Source organism: Geotrypetes seraphini, chromosome 5 (genome assembly GCF_902459505.1).
Source record: "Geotrypetes seraphini chromosome 5, aGeoSer1.1, whole genome shotgun sequence".
Classification (NCBI taxonomy): domain Eukaryota; kingdom Metazoa; phylum Chordata; class Amphibia; order Gymnophiona; family Dermophiidae; genus Geotrypetes; species Geotrypetes seraphini.
In genome coordinates, this window is record NC_047088.1 from 159688394 (window position 1) to 159707145 (window position 18752).

Below are 18752 nucleotides of genomic sequence, written 5' to 3' on the forward strand. Positions count from 1 at the left end.
CTCTTAGTGATACATTCAGGATGGCTGCCAAGAATCACTGGATTGCTGCCTCACTGGGAGATCGCCAACATTTCCGCTCTTCCGTTCTCCCTGACTGTTCTGCGGCTGTTTATTAAAATGAATCGCTCTGTTATGACTAGAACTTTGGCAGTTGGGTTTTTCTTTCAATAGCTTTTTTTTTTTTTTAAGCCAAACATTGGAGTTTTGTTTTGTAAGTGATATAATGAATAAATTCAGGGAGTCTAAGAAAGCAGTTTTGAGCAATGCTAAAAATTTAAGCTAGTGTTCTGAATAGAACTGCTCACTTGGGCTAATTTCCAAAGATATTGTTCAATTTCAAGATTTATGAATAATGCTTTTAAGGTGGGAAGCTCTATCTTGTTGTTTTATAGAATCAAAGAATTTAGAGAACAGAGGAAGGCTTTAGGTAGGAAATAGAGAATGACACGGTGACAAAATTCATCACCGTTCCCGTCCCTGCGGATAACAGCGGGAAACCATCTTCATGTCATTCTTTAAGGAGAGAGGGAAGAATCAGAGTATGAATGGCCACAACCACTGACCCACAAGCTTTGCTTTGAATAATGCTGGTGTAGAAGGGCTGAGGTTGAAATAGACACTAGAAAATGACATGGGATTATTTCCCGCGGTTATCCGCGGGGACGGGAACGGTGATTAATTTTGTCACAATGTCATTCTCTAGTAGGAAACTCAAAGTCTTTTTCTGTTCTCTAAGCTCTTATCAGGTCAATATTCAAAAAGCACTTGAATGTTTAGCACTATGACGACTGTCTGGTATGTTCTGGGGTATACATGAAACACTACAGAAATTCACAGGAGAGAGTACGTTTTAATCACAAACAGCCGCCACCATACATACTCTATAGTCACTAATAGAGAATTTCACCTGCATTCACTCAACTATGCTATGCTAAATACATAAGAAGGAAGAACAGGCAAACAGGCCAATCGTACACACAATCATTCAAAGAACAAAAAAAAACACTTGAAAAAGAAAAAAGTGGAGAAAAAACTTCAGATGAGCTTCATGGGTAAAAAAAAACTCCACTTTCTGAAATCATATTCAAATGATCAGCCATTTCTTCTTCCATTCAAATAAAGCAAAAAGTTAATTCAATAATTGCAAGGAAGGATTCAAAACATCACAAAGGCACAGTTAGTAATCAGCAGCGTGTGCTCAAAGGCAAAAAATGCCACAAAAACAACAGACACTTAGTTGCTATTGCTGCCAATATCCCTAAAAGCCTAGAATACACAAAGGCTCAACTTCATGCTAAACAAATGCCATTAGCACAAGACCCGACAGGGAACTTCCATGTTTCGCCGGAGCTGCGTCAGGGATCTTGTCTCAGCAGTAAGTAGCTGGTGTCACCACGCAAAGGCAGAAACTGCAAGAAACACACTGTACACAGAATGGTGTGTGTATGTGTGTGTGTGGGGATATCTTTTTGGTTTATTCTTTGATTAAATATGTTGGATGGGAGGGGAGGGATATTTTTCTGCTGCATTATTATTGAATGAATTTAAGTGCTTATTTTGTTTATTAATGTCTGTATAATTCCTGGCACTTTGTATTAGTTTTGAAAATTAATAAAGATTAAAAAAAATGGTCCTCATATTTATGTATGTATATACTGTATATGTACTGTATATAGATTTGGAGGGGCATAATGAAAAAAAACATTTAAGTCCCCTTTTAGCCTAAGACCCTAAATGCTGAAAGTAGCAGCAGGGAAAATGTCCATTCTCAAAAAAACCCGTCAAAAATGAGGTTTTTCTTGAGAATGGCCTACCTCAGTGGTCTCAAACTCAAACCCTTTGAAGGGCCACATTTTGGATTTGTAGGTACTTGGAGGGCTTCAGAAAAAATAGTTAATGTCTTATTAAAGAAATGACAATTTTGCATGCGGTAAAACTCTTTATAGTTTATAAATTTTTCCTTTTGGCTAAGTCTTAATAATAATATTGTAATTTATAGCTAAAGAGACATATTATCAAGAAACTATTTTATTTTACTTTTGTGATTATGATAAACATACCGAGGGCCTCAAAATAATACCGGGCGGGCCGCATGTGGCCTCCGGGCCGCAAGTTTGAGACCACTGGCCTACCTCTACGTTCAGCAGTTTAAACGCCCAGACCACCACTACATCTAAACTTACAACACATTATCAACCAAAAAATAGCCTAAATCCCAAACACCCAAAACAAGACCTTTTAGGCGAATGATGGGCCAGTCCTGCCACGATCCCGATCCCCCAAGCTGCCGCCAACCGCAGCAGTTCGAGGGGAGGATCGCGATCGCAGCAGGGGAGATGAGGCATCTCTCCTACCGTGATCGTTGTGGTAGGGGGTGGGCAGGTTACCGGGGCCGCTGAGCTGATCGCTGCAGCTGCAATCAGCTCAGCGGCCCCTTTTCGGCACTTATACCCATTTTGACTTGGTCTGTCAAAACGTATAAGTTCTGACTAGGCAACCTGTTAAAGGTTTTGGTTATACTTACTGTACGACTAAGTTTAGATCGGCCCACCTCCCGCCCTTTCCCCTCCTCTAAAAACGCCTCTTTTCGCTCTAGGCGTTTAGAGGCAGGGGAAAGGCCTAAGCTGGTTTTAGATACTTGGATACCAAGTACCAATTTAGGCCAGTTTTTGGATGTTTTTGATTTTTTTTTATTATGAGCCCCTTAGTGCATAAGACCATGTTCAGTGTGAGCTTCAAAAAGCAACAATGACAAATTGAAAGGGAATTTTCTTTTTTAAAATTGTTAATTATGGGGCTCTCTTGCTAAAGTTTAGTGTGCGCTAAGTGTCCTGTGGCGTATAGCAGTGGTGTAGCCATATGTGGGCTCAAGTGGAACCAGGCCCACCCAGTTGCTGAACACCTATGATGTGGCTGTCAGGGATCCCAAGTCCTGCCAGCTGAAAACTCCCAGAATTCCTCCTCTTGCGTACCTTTTAAATGCTACTTTTGCCAGCAGCAAGCAGTAACTGATGCCAGCTGCTCAGTGCTGTCTCATTGCCTTCGCTTTGCCGCAACTTCCTATTTTTGCATAAGCGGGCCTGTGTCAGAGAGAAGACTGAGCTGGCGCTGAGCAGTTTGCATCAGTCACTGCTTGCTGTTGCTGAAGTGGCATTTAAAAGGTACACGGATTGGGGAGGGTTTAGGAGGAGTGTGTGGCACAGTGGTTGGGACTATAGCCTCAGCACCCTGGGGTTGTAGGTTCAAATCCCACACTGCTCCTTGTGACTCTGGGCAAGTCACTCAGTCCTCCATAGCCCCAGATACATTAGATAGATTGCCAGATCACCTGAGGAGGGAGGGTTTCTTTGCCCACCCACCGTGTGTCCAGGCCCACCCAAAATTGGGTCCCTATGCCCCTGGCGTAAAAGATATAAAATTTAGTAAATGGACATCTATGTGACTTACCCCTAGTGCTTCAGAATGTTGTGACTATGGAACTATTTTCTTAATTCTATGTCTTTTTTTTTTTCTTTTAGGAATAGTTGAGAAACCTATCTTGCCAAAAAAAGAGAAAATGAAGCTTAGACGGGAGAGATGGCTGCAGAGTAAGCAATAAATCTCGTATCAGTGATGTCAGTGGGTGGCCTCAGATGATTATTCTGTGGCACATCTGAATTGATTTGTGGTTATACAGTGATGTGTGCTGGCCCTGCAGATGGGTTGCTGTTCATTTGCTTCAGATGTATTTCTAGAAGATCTTATAATAATATTGAAGGGTTCAGCTTTGGTTGGGGGAATCCTTCCAACTCCAAGCCTTAGTACTAAGGGAATGTCTTTGTGCTTATGGGGAGGGGAAGAACTAAAGGAAACTTGTCACAAATGTCATGTGATTTCTTTGCATATTCAAACATTCAAATATTCTAAAGTAGCTTTCTGATCTAATATTTAGATTTAATGCATGCCTCAGTAAAAAGTATTCAAGAGTGTGAGAATACAGAAGGACCATATATCTAGAGGCCAACCAAAACTGCTTTTTCAGTTTGGGCCAAAACTAAAACAACTACTAAAACTGCCTAACCACTTTCTGCTGAAACCAAAACTGCAGCTGAAACCTATTAGTGAACTATTGAAACCCGCTGGTTTAATACATCATAAAAAACAAACTACAGTAACAAAACCACCTAAGATGGAAAATTAGAGGTGTAGACAGTTCTGGTCATATGACCCATAACCTTTCAGTCTTCAGAAACAAGACAGTTTTTGATAGTGTTCACAGAGTACATCAGGAATTTATTTCAAAATTGTATACTCAGTTTCAGCATTGCTATACTGGATCTTAATGAAGCTGCAAGCCAGATTTGAAACGTTATTTATCATTTGTCTTAGTAGGATGAAGTTTTGTCCCAGAAGATATATAGAAAAGAAAGAAAAAGTAGAAAAAAAGGGTTCTGATGTATGGGGCCCAGGGCCCTCGCTAGCTGACTCAAAAGAAAATTCCAGATAGTTAATAGGGGTGAAGGGGTATTTTAATAAAACAACCATATAGATAACTCCCTCACTTGTAGTATGTGCTGTGTAGCAAAATGAGAAAAAGCAGAAATAGAAAGATGATTGGATGGGCCATATGGCCTTTATCTGCCATCATTTTCTCTGTTCTGTGATTACATTCAAATCCCAAATCTGTTATTTCTCAGTAACTAGTCCCAGGCTGGTCTCTTCTCATTGTCTTCCCTTTTAAATCCTCTGCTTCTTTTCTTCAGGGTTTAAGAGCAGGAAACCTAAACTCTTCTGCAGTCTCCAGCAAGGCACTCTTGCAGAAAGAGCATTTACCAAAAGTTTAAGAACTTCCTGAACTTAGACCAAGTTCATCCAGTGCTAGTGCCAGTGCTGCTATTATCCCAGGACAAGCAGGCAGCATATTCTTAACACATGGGTGACGTCACCGACGGAGCCCTCGGTACGGACCTTTTTAACTAGAAGTTTCTAGTTGGCCGCACCGCGCGTGCGCGAGTGCCTTCCCGCCCGACGGAGGAGTGCGTGGTCCCCAGTTTCTTCGTTTCCGCGGAGCGAAGAAGACGCGTGTGTTTTTTCAACGGCCGTTGAAACCACTTTTTTGCCTTCCCGCTCGCGCTTTTTTTCCTTAATTTTTCTTATTTTGCCTTCGGGTATCTTTTTCTTTTGCCTTGTAAAAAAAAAAAAAAAAAAAACTTGCCCATCATTTTCTCTGTTCTGTGATTACGTTCAAATCCCAAATCTGTTATTTCTCAGTAACTAGTCCCAGGCTGGTCTCTTCTCATTGTCTTCCCTTTTAAATCCTCTGCTTCTTTTCTTCAGGGTTTAAGAGCAGGAAACCTAAACTCTTCTGCAGTCTCCAGCAAGGCACTCTTGCAGAAAGAGCATTTACCAAAAGTTTAAGAACTTCCTGAACTTAGACCAAGTTCATCCAGTGCTAGTGCCAGTGCTGCTAGACTTTCAATAAGAAATTTATGAAAACAGTGCTCAAAATTATCTCTTTATGGGAAATACAAAATAAAAATGTGGTTAATGCCTGGAAACAGGTTACTGCACAACCGTTCTAACATGTTTTGTGTTAGTTTGCCATGTGAAACCTTGTGTTGCTATCTTTTTTCAGGACTTTTCCTTCAGGGGCGTGGCATGGGCAAAAAAATAGTCTTGGAAGTATTAGCTTACACTTACTATATACTAAGGTTCGGATTCTGTAAACGGCGCCATTATCGGTGGCCACCTAAAAAACGGCTACTGATTGCACGTCAGTCATGCAATGGTGCCGTTTACAGAATCGTGACTTTCATCAAAGGTAGGCACTGGAAATATAGGCCAGGGTTTAAAGGCCTACATTTCTGGTGCCTACCTTTGACAAGAATCATGTTTGTGGAGACCCCTTAGAATGCCTAAGGTTGCTTCCGGTGTTAAACATGCCTACTTTGACCTTAGACGTTCTAAGGCGCCTCCGTACCAATTTACCAGCGTTTTCATTTTTTTAAAAAGATTTAAAAACTTTTTAAAATGGCTTTTACCGATTTAGGCACACCAGCGCCTAACGTAAGGCGCCGTTTATAGAATAAGGGTCTAACTTGCTAATGCAGAGTTAATATGAGAGCACTTAAACTGCAGAAAGTGCTAATGTATGTTTACCTCAGGTTAAAAATATGTACCTTGAAATATGCTCTGGCGTTCTGTGATAAATTTGTCACTTTTGCATAAACTTTTTGCATGCACACAATGTGGAAAAATCATTTTTAATTTTTCTGCAAGGGGGTGTATCTAGGGTTACAGCATGGGCATGATAGCACCAATCAGCGCATAGAGCATTGCCGTGCACTAATTGATTACATAATAACATAGTAAATGACAGCAGATAAAGAAAGACCTGTGTGGTTCATCCAGTCTGCCCAACAGTCACATTCATTCTCAAGGCAATGTTGAAGCAACAAACCAGTAAGTAACCAGTCTCCCCCCCCCCCCCCCGAGATAGGTAAGACCTGTACTCAGGCAATTTGATTGTGGTATAAAATACACCTGTAGTATAAATTGCACCTGATCCTTCTTTCCTTCTTGCCATTTATTGGATGGAGATCGTAGAGGTCTATCCAGTTTCAGCTACACTGATTCACACTGCCCTACTTCTGGAGTCACCGTCAAAGCTAACTCCATCCCCTCCTGATCCGTCTTGCCATATATGGGACACAAACCATAGAAGTCCATTTGGCATCGTCTTCATTTCCCTGCTACTGGGGCTTCCATTTAAGCTCTACTCCTTTGCATCAAAATACTGCAATGAGGTTGATATATGGTCTGAAGAGATACAATAGTATTTCTATATATTATAACCAACAGAACAAGAGGGAACTTGCCTTAACACCAGAGGAGCGAACAAAATAAAATGTGTAGCCTTTATTGTGATAAAAGTCCCAATAAGGATCCAGGTTCTGGCATCGACTGATGCCTTCATCAGGGGACACTAGGCCTTGCTGGTAGTAGAAAAATATAAGTAACAATGAGCGGTGCATGTAGCTTAAGAGTGCAGCAGTGAAAGCTAATATGAAAAGCTACACATTGATTGAGTAGGACATCTCTCTTGCCTTTTAATTTGTTAGATCCTCTATACATTATAAAAAACTTCATTGGTTGCCAATAGAGAAACGTGTGGAGGGGCATAATCAAAAGAAAACGTCTAAGTCCGTTTTGGGCCTAAGTCACTAGTCGCCCAAAGTCAGACGTGAAAAGGTCCATTTTTGAAAAATTTGTCCAACTTTTTTTTTTTTTCCCCGAAAATCATCTAACTGTACGTCCAGCTGTCTGTCTGATTGTCCAGACTGCTAAGTCGTCCATCTTTATACCCCATTTTCATCCAAAAATTTGTCTAAGTCAAAAACACCTAGAAAAAGACCTTTTGGGTTCGGGAGGGGCCAGAAAAGTGATGGACTAGAAACCCAGACATGGCAGAGTAGTGGAGTACCTTACAGAGCACTGCTGTGAACTTCACAAAAAGGGTGCCACATAAACATCTCACTACAACTCCCTTATAGGTCATGCTGAACCCCCTAAAACACCCCCAGAACCTACTAGACCCATCTATCTACCACCCCAATAGCCCTTATGGCTGCAGGTGCCACTTATATGGCAGTACAAAAGGGTTTTGGGGGGTGCACATGTTTCACCGTGAATGCAGTGATTAGAGTGGCTTATGGGCCTGTGTCCTCCTCTCCATGGTTAACTAACCTACCCCCAAGACCACTTAAGCCACCTCTGTGCGACTCTACTAGGCTTTCCTATGCCAGGCTGCCAGATGCTGATGTTCTGGAGGCAGATATGTAAAGTTGTTATTACAATGTTTATGGAGGTGGGGTCAGTGATCACTGGGGCAGTGTGTGGGGGTCTGTACTTTGTGTCTTCAGTGGTTATTTGGTCACTTTGGTTTTAGATGGCCTAAGTCATAACGTCCAAGTTCCGTCTAGGTAGTGTTGTAAATCTTTCGGTTCTACATGCAGTACGACTAAATTTAAGACGTCCCACGTCTCACCCTCGACATTCCTCCTGAAACGCCCCTTTTAGCTCTGGGCGTACAGCAGCACTGTGAATACCTAAGTCGTTTTTAAATACGTCATAAACCCGGTTCGATTATCGGCACTTGGACGACTTGTGTTACTGATCGTCCAAGTGCCGATTTAGGCCGATTTTTCGACGTATTTCCATTTCGATTATGAGCCCCATACAGTTTAAAACTGTTTGTCTTTTTCATCTTATTATTCAAGCAGAGGCTTCTGATCATCTCATTTTGTTCTTTTCACGTTCGCATTATTCATCTAATAGATTGAGTAATTCATTTTTATTGCAGTTTCCTCCTTTTAGAGGTATACATTTTAAATGTCAATTTAACTCGATTTGTGAGCCCCCACCCAACCCGACCCCCGAGGCCACTGGCGCTACTCCCTCCCTTCGCGATCGCCTCCCCCCCCCATCTCACCCTCTCCGAGATTCTCTCTGCTCTGGAATATATTTGTTGTAGATTAATACATTTGAATTATTTAAATGTCTGTATCATATCTCCTCTTTCCCTTCTTTTCACCAGGATATATATATTCAGGTATTCAAGCCTCTTCTCATATGTCTCTCGGCACAATCCCAATATCACTTTCGTCACCTTCCTCTGGACTGCTTTAAGTGTTCTTACATCCTTAGCAAAGGTACGGCCTCAGAAATGAACACAGTATTCCAAGTAGAGCACCAACAACAACTTGTACAGGGGCATCAACTCTCTCTGCTGGCGATTCCTCTCTCTATGCAGCCCAGTATCCTTCTGGCTATTGCCTTCATTTTGTCACATTGTTTCGCAGGCTTGAGATCCTCAGATGGTATCATGCCAAGGTCCCTTTCCCTGTCCATATCAGCTTCTCACCCCCAAGCATATACAGCTCCTTTGAATTTTTACTCCTAAGCATATACAGCTCCTTTGAATTTTTACTCCTCAAGAGAGAGGAAGAGATAAAGGTTACTGCGGATGGGCAGACTAGAAGGGGCATTTGGCCTTTTTCTGCCATCATGTTTCTTTGTATTAAATTTTAGCTGCCAGACATTAGACCATTCTTCCAACATTTGCAGATCTCTTCTCATGTTTTCTGTTCCCCCTGGCCTGTCTACTCTGTTGCAAATCTTTGTGTCATCTGCAAAAAGACACACTTTTCCCTTCTAATCCTTCAGAAATGTCGCTCACAAATATATTGAACAGAATAGGCAAGGAATTAGTGCAGGGGCCCTTATCACCTGCAAAGTAGGAGACAGTAGAAGCTTATGCGCTCAATTTTTAATGGCTGTGCACTAATGGTGAAATTAGTGTGTGAACTTTCATTCGGAAAATCAGACATTTTTTGGATGTAGGAAAAGTGGCCTTACCGAATGAAAAGACCTGTATAAGGGGCATGCTAAGTCTGCTTTTTGCAGCAATTTAGTAAAAGAACTCCTAAGTGAGGTCATAAGTGTCCCATGTTTCTCAGAAGATACATTGCACTAATTTGAACATTAATGTACGACCTACAATAAAAAAAATATATATACTAGCAATGTTCCTTCTTGATACAGTGTTAGGTTTTGCACCAAAATGTATTAAAGTCCTGCATTAAAATGTAGTAAGCCCAAAATAATGCACCTTAGTAAAAGGGTCCATTAATTTTTCTAAATGGGCTAATCAGTTGTGTTCATTCATTTCTACAGTCATACAATGTTAAATCAGAAAAACAAGTATGGATTATCCTTATGCTGTTAATTTTCTTTTTCATAAGAACATAAGAATGGCCTTATTGGGTCAGACCCAATGGTCCATCTAACCCAGTATCCAGTCTTCACGGAGGCCAATCCAAGTCATAATTACTTGGCAAAACCCAAATAGTAGCAGCATTCCATGCCACCGATCCAGGGCAAGCAGTGGCTTCCCCCATGTCAGACTCAACAGCAGACTATGGACTTTTCCTCCAGGAACTTGTCCAAGCTTTTTTTATAACCAGCAACATTAACCGCTATTACCACATCCTCTGGCAACGCATTCCAGAGCTTAACTATTCTTTGAGTGAAAAAATATTTCCTCCTATTGGTTTAAAAAGTATTACTCTGTAACTTCGAGTGTCCTCTAGTCTTTGCAAATCTTGATACAGTAAAAAATCGATCCACTAGGATTTTGTAGACTTCAATCACATCTCCCCTCAGCCATCTCTTTTCTTTTCTTTTTTTTTTCTTTATTGATTTTCAATTTGAGTACAAAGTGCAACAAATTTTACATACAGTTAATATCATGAACACACTACATTCGATCAAAGAATAATACAAAATTTATTTCACCCCCCTTCCTCCCTCCCACCCTACCTGGATATGTGTGCAAATCAAATAGGAAATAAAGGCATTATACAACTAATCAGAGTTAACAAAATTCGTTATTGGACCCCATGTTGTTTTAAATAGTTTATTATGACCCAATATTTCTGAATTCATTTTTTCATATCTATAACTTAGACATAAACTTTCCCACCAAAAGGAAAAATTTAGCCTGTCCCAGTTTTTCAAATTCTTAGTAATCATTTGCATGGCAATCCCTGTCATAATTATAAGGAGTCTGCTCTTATACCTGTCTAATGGATTTCCAAAAATTGAGTATCAAGGGACAATAAAACAACAAATGATCCAGTGCCCCTACTTCAAAATGGCAATGCCAGCATCTATTAGACTTTGAACTGTCCAACTTTTGCAAACGAACTGGGGTCCAAAAAATTCTATGTAACAAAAAGAACCAGGTTTGTCTCAGATGCTGACGCTGTACATCTCATCCTTCAAGTCCAAGTCCATCTCTTTTCCAAGCTGAAGAGCCCTAACCTCTTTAGTCTTTCCTTATATGAGAGGAGTTCCATCCCATTTATCATCTTGGTTGTTGTTCTTTGATCCTTTTCTAGTGCTGCTAAATCCTTTTTGAAATAGGGAGACCAGAACTGAATGCAATACTCAAGGTGAGGTTGCACCATTGAGCGATACAAAGGTATTATAACATTCCTATTCTTGTTTACTATCCCTTTTCTAATAATTCCTAGTATCTTGCTTGCTTTTTTTGGCCACCGCCACCCAATGGGCGAAAGATTTCAGCGTATTGTCCACAATGACACCCAGATCTTTATTGTGAGCGCTGCCCCGCAAGGTGGACCCCAGCATCCGATAACTGTGATTTTCTGGAGGGAAATTTCCAGAAGTCATACAGCTTTGCCTGAGTAAATTAGCCTTTTGAAAATTGCTCCCTCCTTATGTGGGTAACATATGGAGACAAACGACACACATACTTTTGCCAAGCAAAAAATAGGTAGGCTCAGAGATGTGATTAGGTGGAGGAATGGAATATAGCATGCATGGATTAGATTTTCATATCTCTGTTCGTTGTATCTAAAGGGAAAAATGTCTATAGAAACAGCAGGTACATATATCTCTGTGAACATCTATTCCCAGGACTGTTTTTAAAGGGACTGTATTTCATACTTTCCCTTTGAGAACTGATACAAAGTTTGTGTAACCTGATATCAAAATTACCCACATAATATAGTCAAAAACTTATTCAAAAGGCTGCAAAAATTATATTTGGCCAATCTGAGTTCAATAACAAGAGTATAAAGAATTTTTATTACCTCTAGTTACCCACTTAGATATCCAGCTTGCAGAGGCCTCCGTCTCAAATACTGGAAGTTGAAGCATGTCTAGGCAGCTTCTCTATCATCATATGGCTAACATTCCTGTCAGAGCAAAAATGTTATTGTTCTCAGAAGGCAAATGAGTTATATGACTGTACTTGGCACCAAATGACTGATCATCTCAGAACTTTCTGGAAAAGCTTTAAGGTTTTTCCCACATCAGGAGAGTTCCTGCACTACAGTGGCCCCATGGATTCTCTCAGTTTTCTTCTGTCTGCTGGAGACATTAGATATTTTGAGGTCTTTGTTTTGTCAGTGTTTTCTTCAGTGGCTCAGCTGCTGTCTTGATAATTGCTTTTTTCAAGCTTGCTTTTTAAATTCTTTCCAAGTTTATTTTTCTTTTGTCATCTGCCAAGCTTGCACGTGGTTTTTTTTTCTTCCCGCCATTGGGGCTGCACCAAGCAGTTCATTTATTTAAGTTTTTGAGTCTCCAGTTGCCTAAAAAAAGTTTCATTTCACTACATTATTTTTCTTCATATTGAGTTTTCAGGTTTTGACCTAAATACAAAAAGAAGGTGTCCATTATAGATCACTTTGATCAAAGTTTGTTGCACATGTTTGGAGCAAGGCTGTGACCCTTTGAGATGCAGCATCTGCACAAAAATACATCTAGGAAAAGTAAGCTCCTCATCTACCGTGCCAAAGGCACAAGTTTAGCTCCTTGAAGCTGACACTGAAGCTTCTATTTAAAGTCCCAGGGGCCACATGAAGCACCGGTGCCCTCTTTGGCTCCTCATAGAAACATGATGGCAGACCATATAGTTTGCCCATCCGCAGTAACCATTATCTCTTCCTCTCTGCCTATCTCATGCTTTCTTGGATTCAGATACAGTTTCTGTCTCCGTCACTTCCTCTGGAGACTGTTCCATACATCTACTACCCTTTCTGTAAAACAAAGTATTTCCTTAGATTACTCCTGAGCCTATCACTTCTTAACTTTATCCTATGCCCTCTCATTCTAGAGCTTCCTTTCAAATGAAAGAGACTCAACTCATGCGCATTTATGCCATGTATGTATTTAAACATCTCTGTCATATCTCTCCTCTCCTGCCTTTCCTCCAAAGTATACATATTGAGATCTTTAAGTCTGTCCCCATATGCCTTATGACGAAGACCATGCACCATTTTAGTAGCCTTCTCCTGGACCGACTCCATCCTTTTTCTATCTTTTTGAAGGTGCGGTCTCCAGAATTGTATTCAATGTTCTAAATGAGGTCTAACCAGAGTCTTATACAGGGGCATCAATACCTCTTTTTTCCTATTGGCAATACCTCGTCCTATGCACCCTAGCATCCTTCTAGCTTTCGCCGTCAACTTTTCAACTTGTTTGGCCACCTTAAAATCATCACATACAGACTATCCTCTCATAGAGGATAGTTCTAGGAGCCAAGACAAGTCTCCTTTCTTTCAAGCTGATACCAGGGCTGTAGACACTCAGGCATGGAATTGAAGAGGACCAATGCCATGGCTCTCAGGCTTGGGTTGATCTCATTCCAGAGGTAGCTATGTAATCTCATAGGATTGTTTTCACATTTCAAATTTATTTAAAATTTGATTGATCACCTAATCATACATTCAAGGCAATGCACAATTCTAAAACAATTTACGATAATATACAGGGAAACAAAAATTCATATACCAAAAACATGACTTACCAGACAAACAGGACCAATACGGAATGTAGGGATGGAACTACAATAATTGAAAGCAAATGAGACAATCAAGGGAAACTACAAAAGGAAGGGTTTTTAAAAAAGAAATTGAGTCTTCAGCAGGGTTAAAGGGATCAGGGGTCTTAACTGACGTGTGCGGTCCTAATTATTCAAGCCAGTTTGCTGGTGGCTGTGCCATTAAGATTTTCAGTGCATTTTTTCCACACATAATGTTGTTGCTGTTTGGGAGTTAGTGGTGTTATGATAAGGTGAGGTTCTCTTTTTTTGCACAAGTTTGTGTATTGTGTTTTGCTGAGGGCAGGTGGGATATGTGTGTGAGAAAGAGAGTGGTGAGGGCAGGTGGGATGTGTGTGTGAGAGAATGTGCTCATAGTAACCAATCAGATTTCATGTTTTATTTTCCCAGAGAAAAGATGAAATTGTATTGGTCACTAATAGCAACTTTTGTGGAGGTGTTCCTTTTCTTCTTTTCTTATAAACAGGTCCTGTCTAAGGGCTCCTTTTACAAAGGTGTGTTAGGGCCTTAACGCGTGGAATAGCGCACGGTAGACCTTAACCTTTGCCTATCATAATAAATTTTACGTTACGCTGGTTCCAATCGTAATTATTTTAGCAAAGTTTTGTATTATTCACCGTTACCATTTACGGCTATTGTAAACATAATGTAAATAAGCCATAAGCCTGTAAATTCAAATATTTTGTATTCCTGGCTCTTTATTAGTCCATACAGACTGTTTATCCACGATGGCAATGACATTTTTGGAATGTCCTGTCATCCGGGAAACACGATAGGAAAAAGTTAACACCAGCATTGAGCTGGCATTAGTTCTAGAAGCATAGCGCAGGTTTAACGCGTGCTAAAATCCTGCGTGCGCTAAAAATGCTAGCGCACCTTAGTAAAAGGAGCCCTAAGTGTCATTGTTCATTTTCCACTCAGTTTGTAAGAGTGGCACACCACCTGTTAAGGGGCAAGTTTATATGAGACTGAAATATAACAGAGCATGCCAAGTGTGTCTTGGTCTGTATACCAGTTGCTGTGACTTGTATTTATGTATGTTGCCTTGTTAGTTACTGTTTAACAATAAAATGAACATTTTAAAATCTTTGCTGCTCAGAGCTTGGGGGTACTTGATTGAACATTTTTCAATCTAGGGAGAACTTGGCTTGAAGAAATTGGGAAACACTGATCTAAACAAATTTATTCCAAACACTGCTCCCTTGTTGTCAACTAGTCTTGGCTAGAGAGGTTCTGTCTCTGCAATGATAGTTTGCATTGGCTTCCAGTTAATTCAGGAATTCTGTTTAAAGCCCTAACTTGTGTTTTTAAAGCTTTACATGATGTAAATCCTATCTATGTAAAGAACATGTTAAAATCATACATCCCTTCTCAGATCTTTAATTTTCAGGAAGCTATATTTGTTAGAGCTGCATCCAGTTAGACTTATAGCATCAGTAAGATATTTGTGCCAATGATTTTCATTGGCTCTTCCAATCCTTTATAATAAATTACCTTTGTAAATCAGTATTCCGACAGATTTATTGGGATTTCTCTAGGCTCGAAAGATGTAGCTATTCTATTACGATACTGTAAAGCTGAAGGGTCGACACTGAATCATTCCTGATTTCTTCTTAGGTATATAATCATTATGAATTACAAGTATGGGTTCTTTGCCTTGTATTATATCAGAATAATTGTTTTTATAGAAAGAGCTTTTATTGGGGCAAGAGTCCCAGGTACTGTTGGGATAGTGTTCTGTCCAAGCTCTTTGTTTATTTTATTTAAAAACTTATACCCCGATTAAACCTAACAGTTCACAAAGTACATGTATAATCATAAATAACAATACAACAATAAATAATTTACATTCATCCAAAAGCTCTCCAGGATTATTAACATTTAAAAAAAACCTTTCAAGAAAAAGCCTCCATAAATAAAGTTGCCTTTAACACTCTTTTGAATTTCTGAATGTCTGAAAGCAGATAAAGGTAATATGGACTATCCAGTCTGCCCATCCATACAATCTACTATTTCTTCCTCTCCCTAAGACACATGTGTCAAACATAAGGCCCATGGGCCGAATCCGGCCGGCCTGACCATTTTATGGGGCCTGCAATGACTTTGCGCCTGACACTACACTCTCCAGGAACCTCCTTGAGTCCCTACTCCCCCACCTACCACCTCCCCACTTCTGAAATTTAAAATCTTCGGCAGCTGACGCAAACCCAGCCTCCCGCTGTCAGCCTGCCCTGGAAGTATTCTTTCTGCAACTTCCTGCTTACACGGGAAGAGAAGGGAGAAATGTTACACTGGGAGGGAGGAGAGATGACTCAAAGAAGGGAGAGATGTCAGATTCCTGAGAAAAGTGATAGAAGGAGGGAAGAGAGAGAGATGTCAGACCACTGGAATGGGAAAGAGAGTGAGAGATGCCAGACCACGGAATGGAAGGGAAGGAGGGAAGAGAGAGATGCAAGACCACAGAAAGAAGAGGAGAGAGATGTTAGACCATGGGAAGAGGGAGGGAAGGAGAGAGAGATGCCAGACCATGGGAGAGGAGAGAGATTCCAGGCTATGGGAAGGAGAGGGGAAAGATGCCAGACCATATGAGGGGGGAAGGGGGAAGTCAGAGTTGTCTGACCATGGGAGAGAGATGAGATGGTGCACAGGGATGGAAGGGAATGGGAGACAGAGGGAGAAGGTGCACAGCAATGGGTACCGCATGGAAGAGATGAGAAGAAATGCTTCTTATGTAGGGAGTAGATGGGAGTAGGGGAGAAGAAAGAGGGAGGAGATGGTACACATGGATAGATGGGAAGGGAAGACATGGAAAAGTAGATAGGTTTTGAGAAGAAAGCAGAAAAATGAAAGAAAGTTGAATGTTAAAAATTAATGCTCAAGATGGATGTATAGTGAAGGAGAGAAAAACAGCAAATGGATAAGGTGGCCCTGGATATACAGTTAAGAGCACAGACAGAAGGAAGTGCAGCCAGAGACTGGGAAAAGATGGTCTGAAAAACAAAATCACTAGACAACAAAGGTTGGAGAAATGATTTTATTTTCATTTTAGTGATTGAATTGTGTCAGCTTTGATAATTTACATCTGCTGTCTATATTTCACACTGTTCAGGAAGAAATGCATTTGTTTCTATTTCTGTAGGGTTGTACTGCATGGAGAGTCTTGTATCTTAAGGTTTCATTTGTATATATTAGTACTTTTAGTTTGTGGTCCTGTGTTCTGGTAGGAATGAATTTTGAGAAGCATACAGTGTGCTTTGTGTAGTTTAATTTTGTGGTTAACCATTATGTGTTTTTAATAAAATTATATTGTGTGTGCATATGGAAAAAATGGTATTACAATTAGTACTATTATGGGGGCAGGGTCTGGGGCGGATATTCAGGGCCCCCCAAACAAAAAAGTGTTCCTCTGCCTATGCCTAGAATGACTATTTGAATAAAGTTGGGATTAAGTATGGTAACGTATGAGGTGAAAATAACCAGGCGAATCACTGGAATGGTGTCTCAGTGAGGAAGGCTCTATACTTCTACTAAGACCAAGTATCTTAATAAAAACTTCAGACCGCGACTTAGCCTGTGTTTTAGATTTCAGCCATCATATGGCATCACACAGTATCATGGGAACACCTGGGGAAGAAAAAATAACTCCAACACCTCTCACAAGCCCAGGCTCAGGTGCATCTTCTACTCCTTCCCTTTGAATTAATTTTCTAGTTTTGTTCTTGCTCTGACTTGTGTTGGTTCAAATAGAGGTAACAGCCAAGTGTGCTAGCATGTTTCCATAGACTAGAGTCACCAAAGATTTGCTTAAAGCTTTATTGCTGCTCAGCTCTGTTGACTAGAGTATGAACACTAAATATTGTGCATTGCATTATATTGTGTCCATTGACAACCATTGTTCTTCTGAGAAACATTGAAGCTGATTGACCAGATTTTCTCCCATCTTGTACCTATGGGAAAAACCTTTGATAAGTCAAACCCAATGACTTCTGATTGTATTATTCCAAAACGTCATGTCATAAAAGTGGAATGTTTGGTTAGTACTTGTTACTATCATTGACATACTGTATATTGAAACAGACTTTATTTGCCAGAGTTTCATGCCCTTGGGCAACTAATACAATGATCCTTTTTGTGCTGGATAGGTTGAAAGACAAAAATCTGGATTGTTATGAAGGAAGTTGTCATGGCAGAGCATTACTGGTTTAGCAAATACTGTACAAGGATTATTTTGGGAAGCAAGATTTCAACTTGTTATAACTGTTCTGATGTATTCAGTAGCATTAATTTTTGACGTTCTGCTTGACAACTGAAGAATGCCTTTGCAGCTGTCTTTATTGCAAACCTCAATGAATCTGTATGAAAAACTGTTGCTGACTTCTCATACTTGGAGCAAGTACAAGATCATTTATCCAAAATCCTTTAGACCAGGCATATTTTGTTTTTTGGATTTTTTTTGTCTTCGGATTGATAATGTTAAGTCAGAAAAAGACAGACTATAAGATCATAAAATTACTAGTACTACTGTTTACTATTTCTTCTATAGCACTACCTAATGGACTCAGCGCTGTATATTAAACACGCAAGAGACAGTCCCTTCTTGAATCTAATTATGACAGACACAGTGGACAAAATGGTGAATCAATGTAAGGGAGGGAATGATAAACAGTTGGTAGTTTATCAGTTTACCAGTTGCCACCAAATTTTTTTTTATTTCAAAATAAGGCAAACATTAAACACGTCATACCTTTCAAACACAAACTTACCTGCACTGGCTGACAGGTCCCTGCCTCAAATTTTCATGTAGGACAGATATAAAATAAATCCCAACAATTTTCCAACCCTGACAACAGCTGACGAACGAGCACCATATTTATGGAAGGAGTGTGCACAACTGAGGAAAGAGTTGTGCGGAAGGGCCCCTTTTACAAAGCCCTAACTTGGGTTTTGTCAAAAGGGCTGAAAGACTGGGGAAAGAATTGCAAACATTAAACACTTCAAGCACTTCAAACACAAACTTGTTTCAAGCATACCCCCCTTTTACAAAACTTCAGCGTGGTTTATAGCATCGGCCGTGGTGGTAACAGCTCCGACGCCTATGGAATTCTATGAGCGTCGAAGCTGTTCCCGCCGTGGCGAGCGCTAAAACCGTGCTACGGTTTTGTAAAAAGGGGAAATAGTCTATAATCACACACAGTCTTTCTTAGCCAAAAACGTCTAACACGCATCATCTTATATTTGTAATTGGCTATCAGATGATGGTGCAAGAATAGTGACATTCTTTTTTTAAAGACTTCTTCTAGTGTCATCTGTCTAATTAACAAAGGTTTCTGTTTCAGTAGTCTCT

At 40.2% G+C, this 18752-nt stretch overlaps 1 protein-coding gene across 1 annotated transcript in view; it reads left to right on the forward strand.

Annotated features, from left to right (window-relative positions):
* FAM207A (family with sequence similarity 207 member A) overlaps positions 1–18752 on the forward strand; it is a 247385-nt gene that overhangs the window by 165895 nt on the left and 62738 nt on the right. The window contains exon 3 of the mRNA XM_033946314.1: positions 3519–3587. Within this exon, the coding sequence (XP_033802205.1) occupies positions 3519–3587 (69 nt within the window). The remainder of the gene's footprint in view (positions 1–3518; positions 3588–18752) is intronic.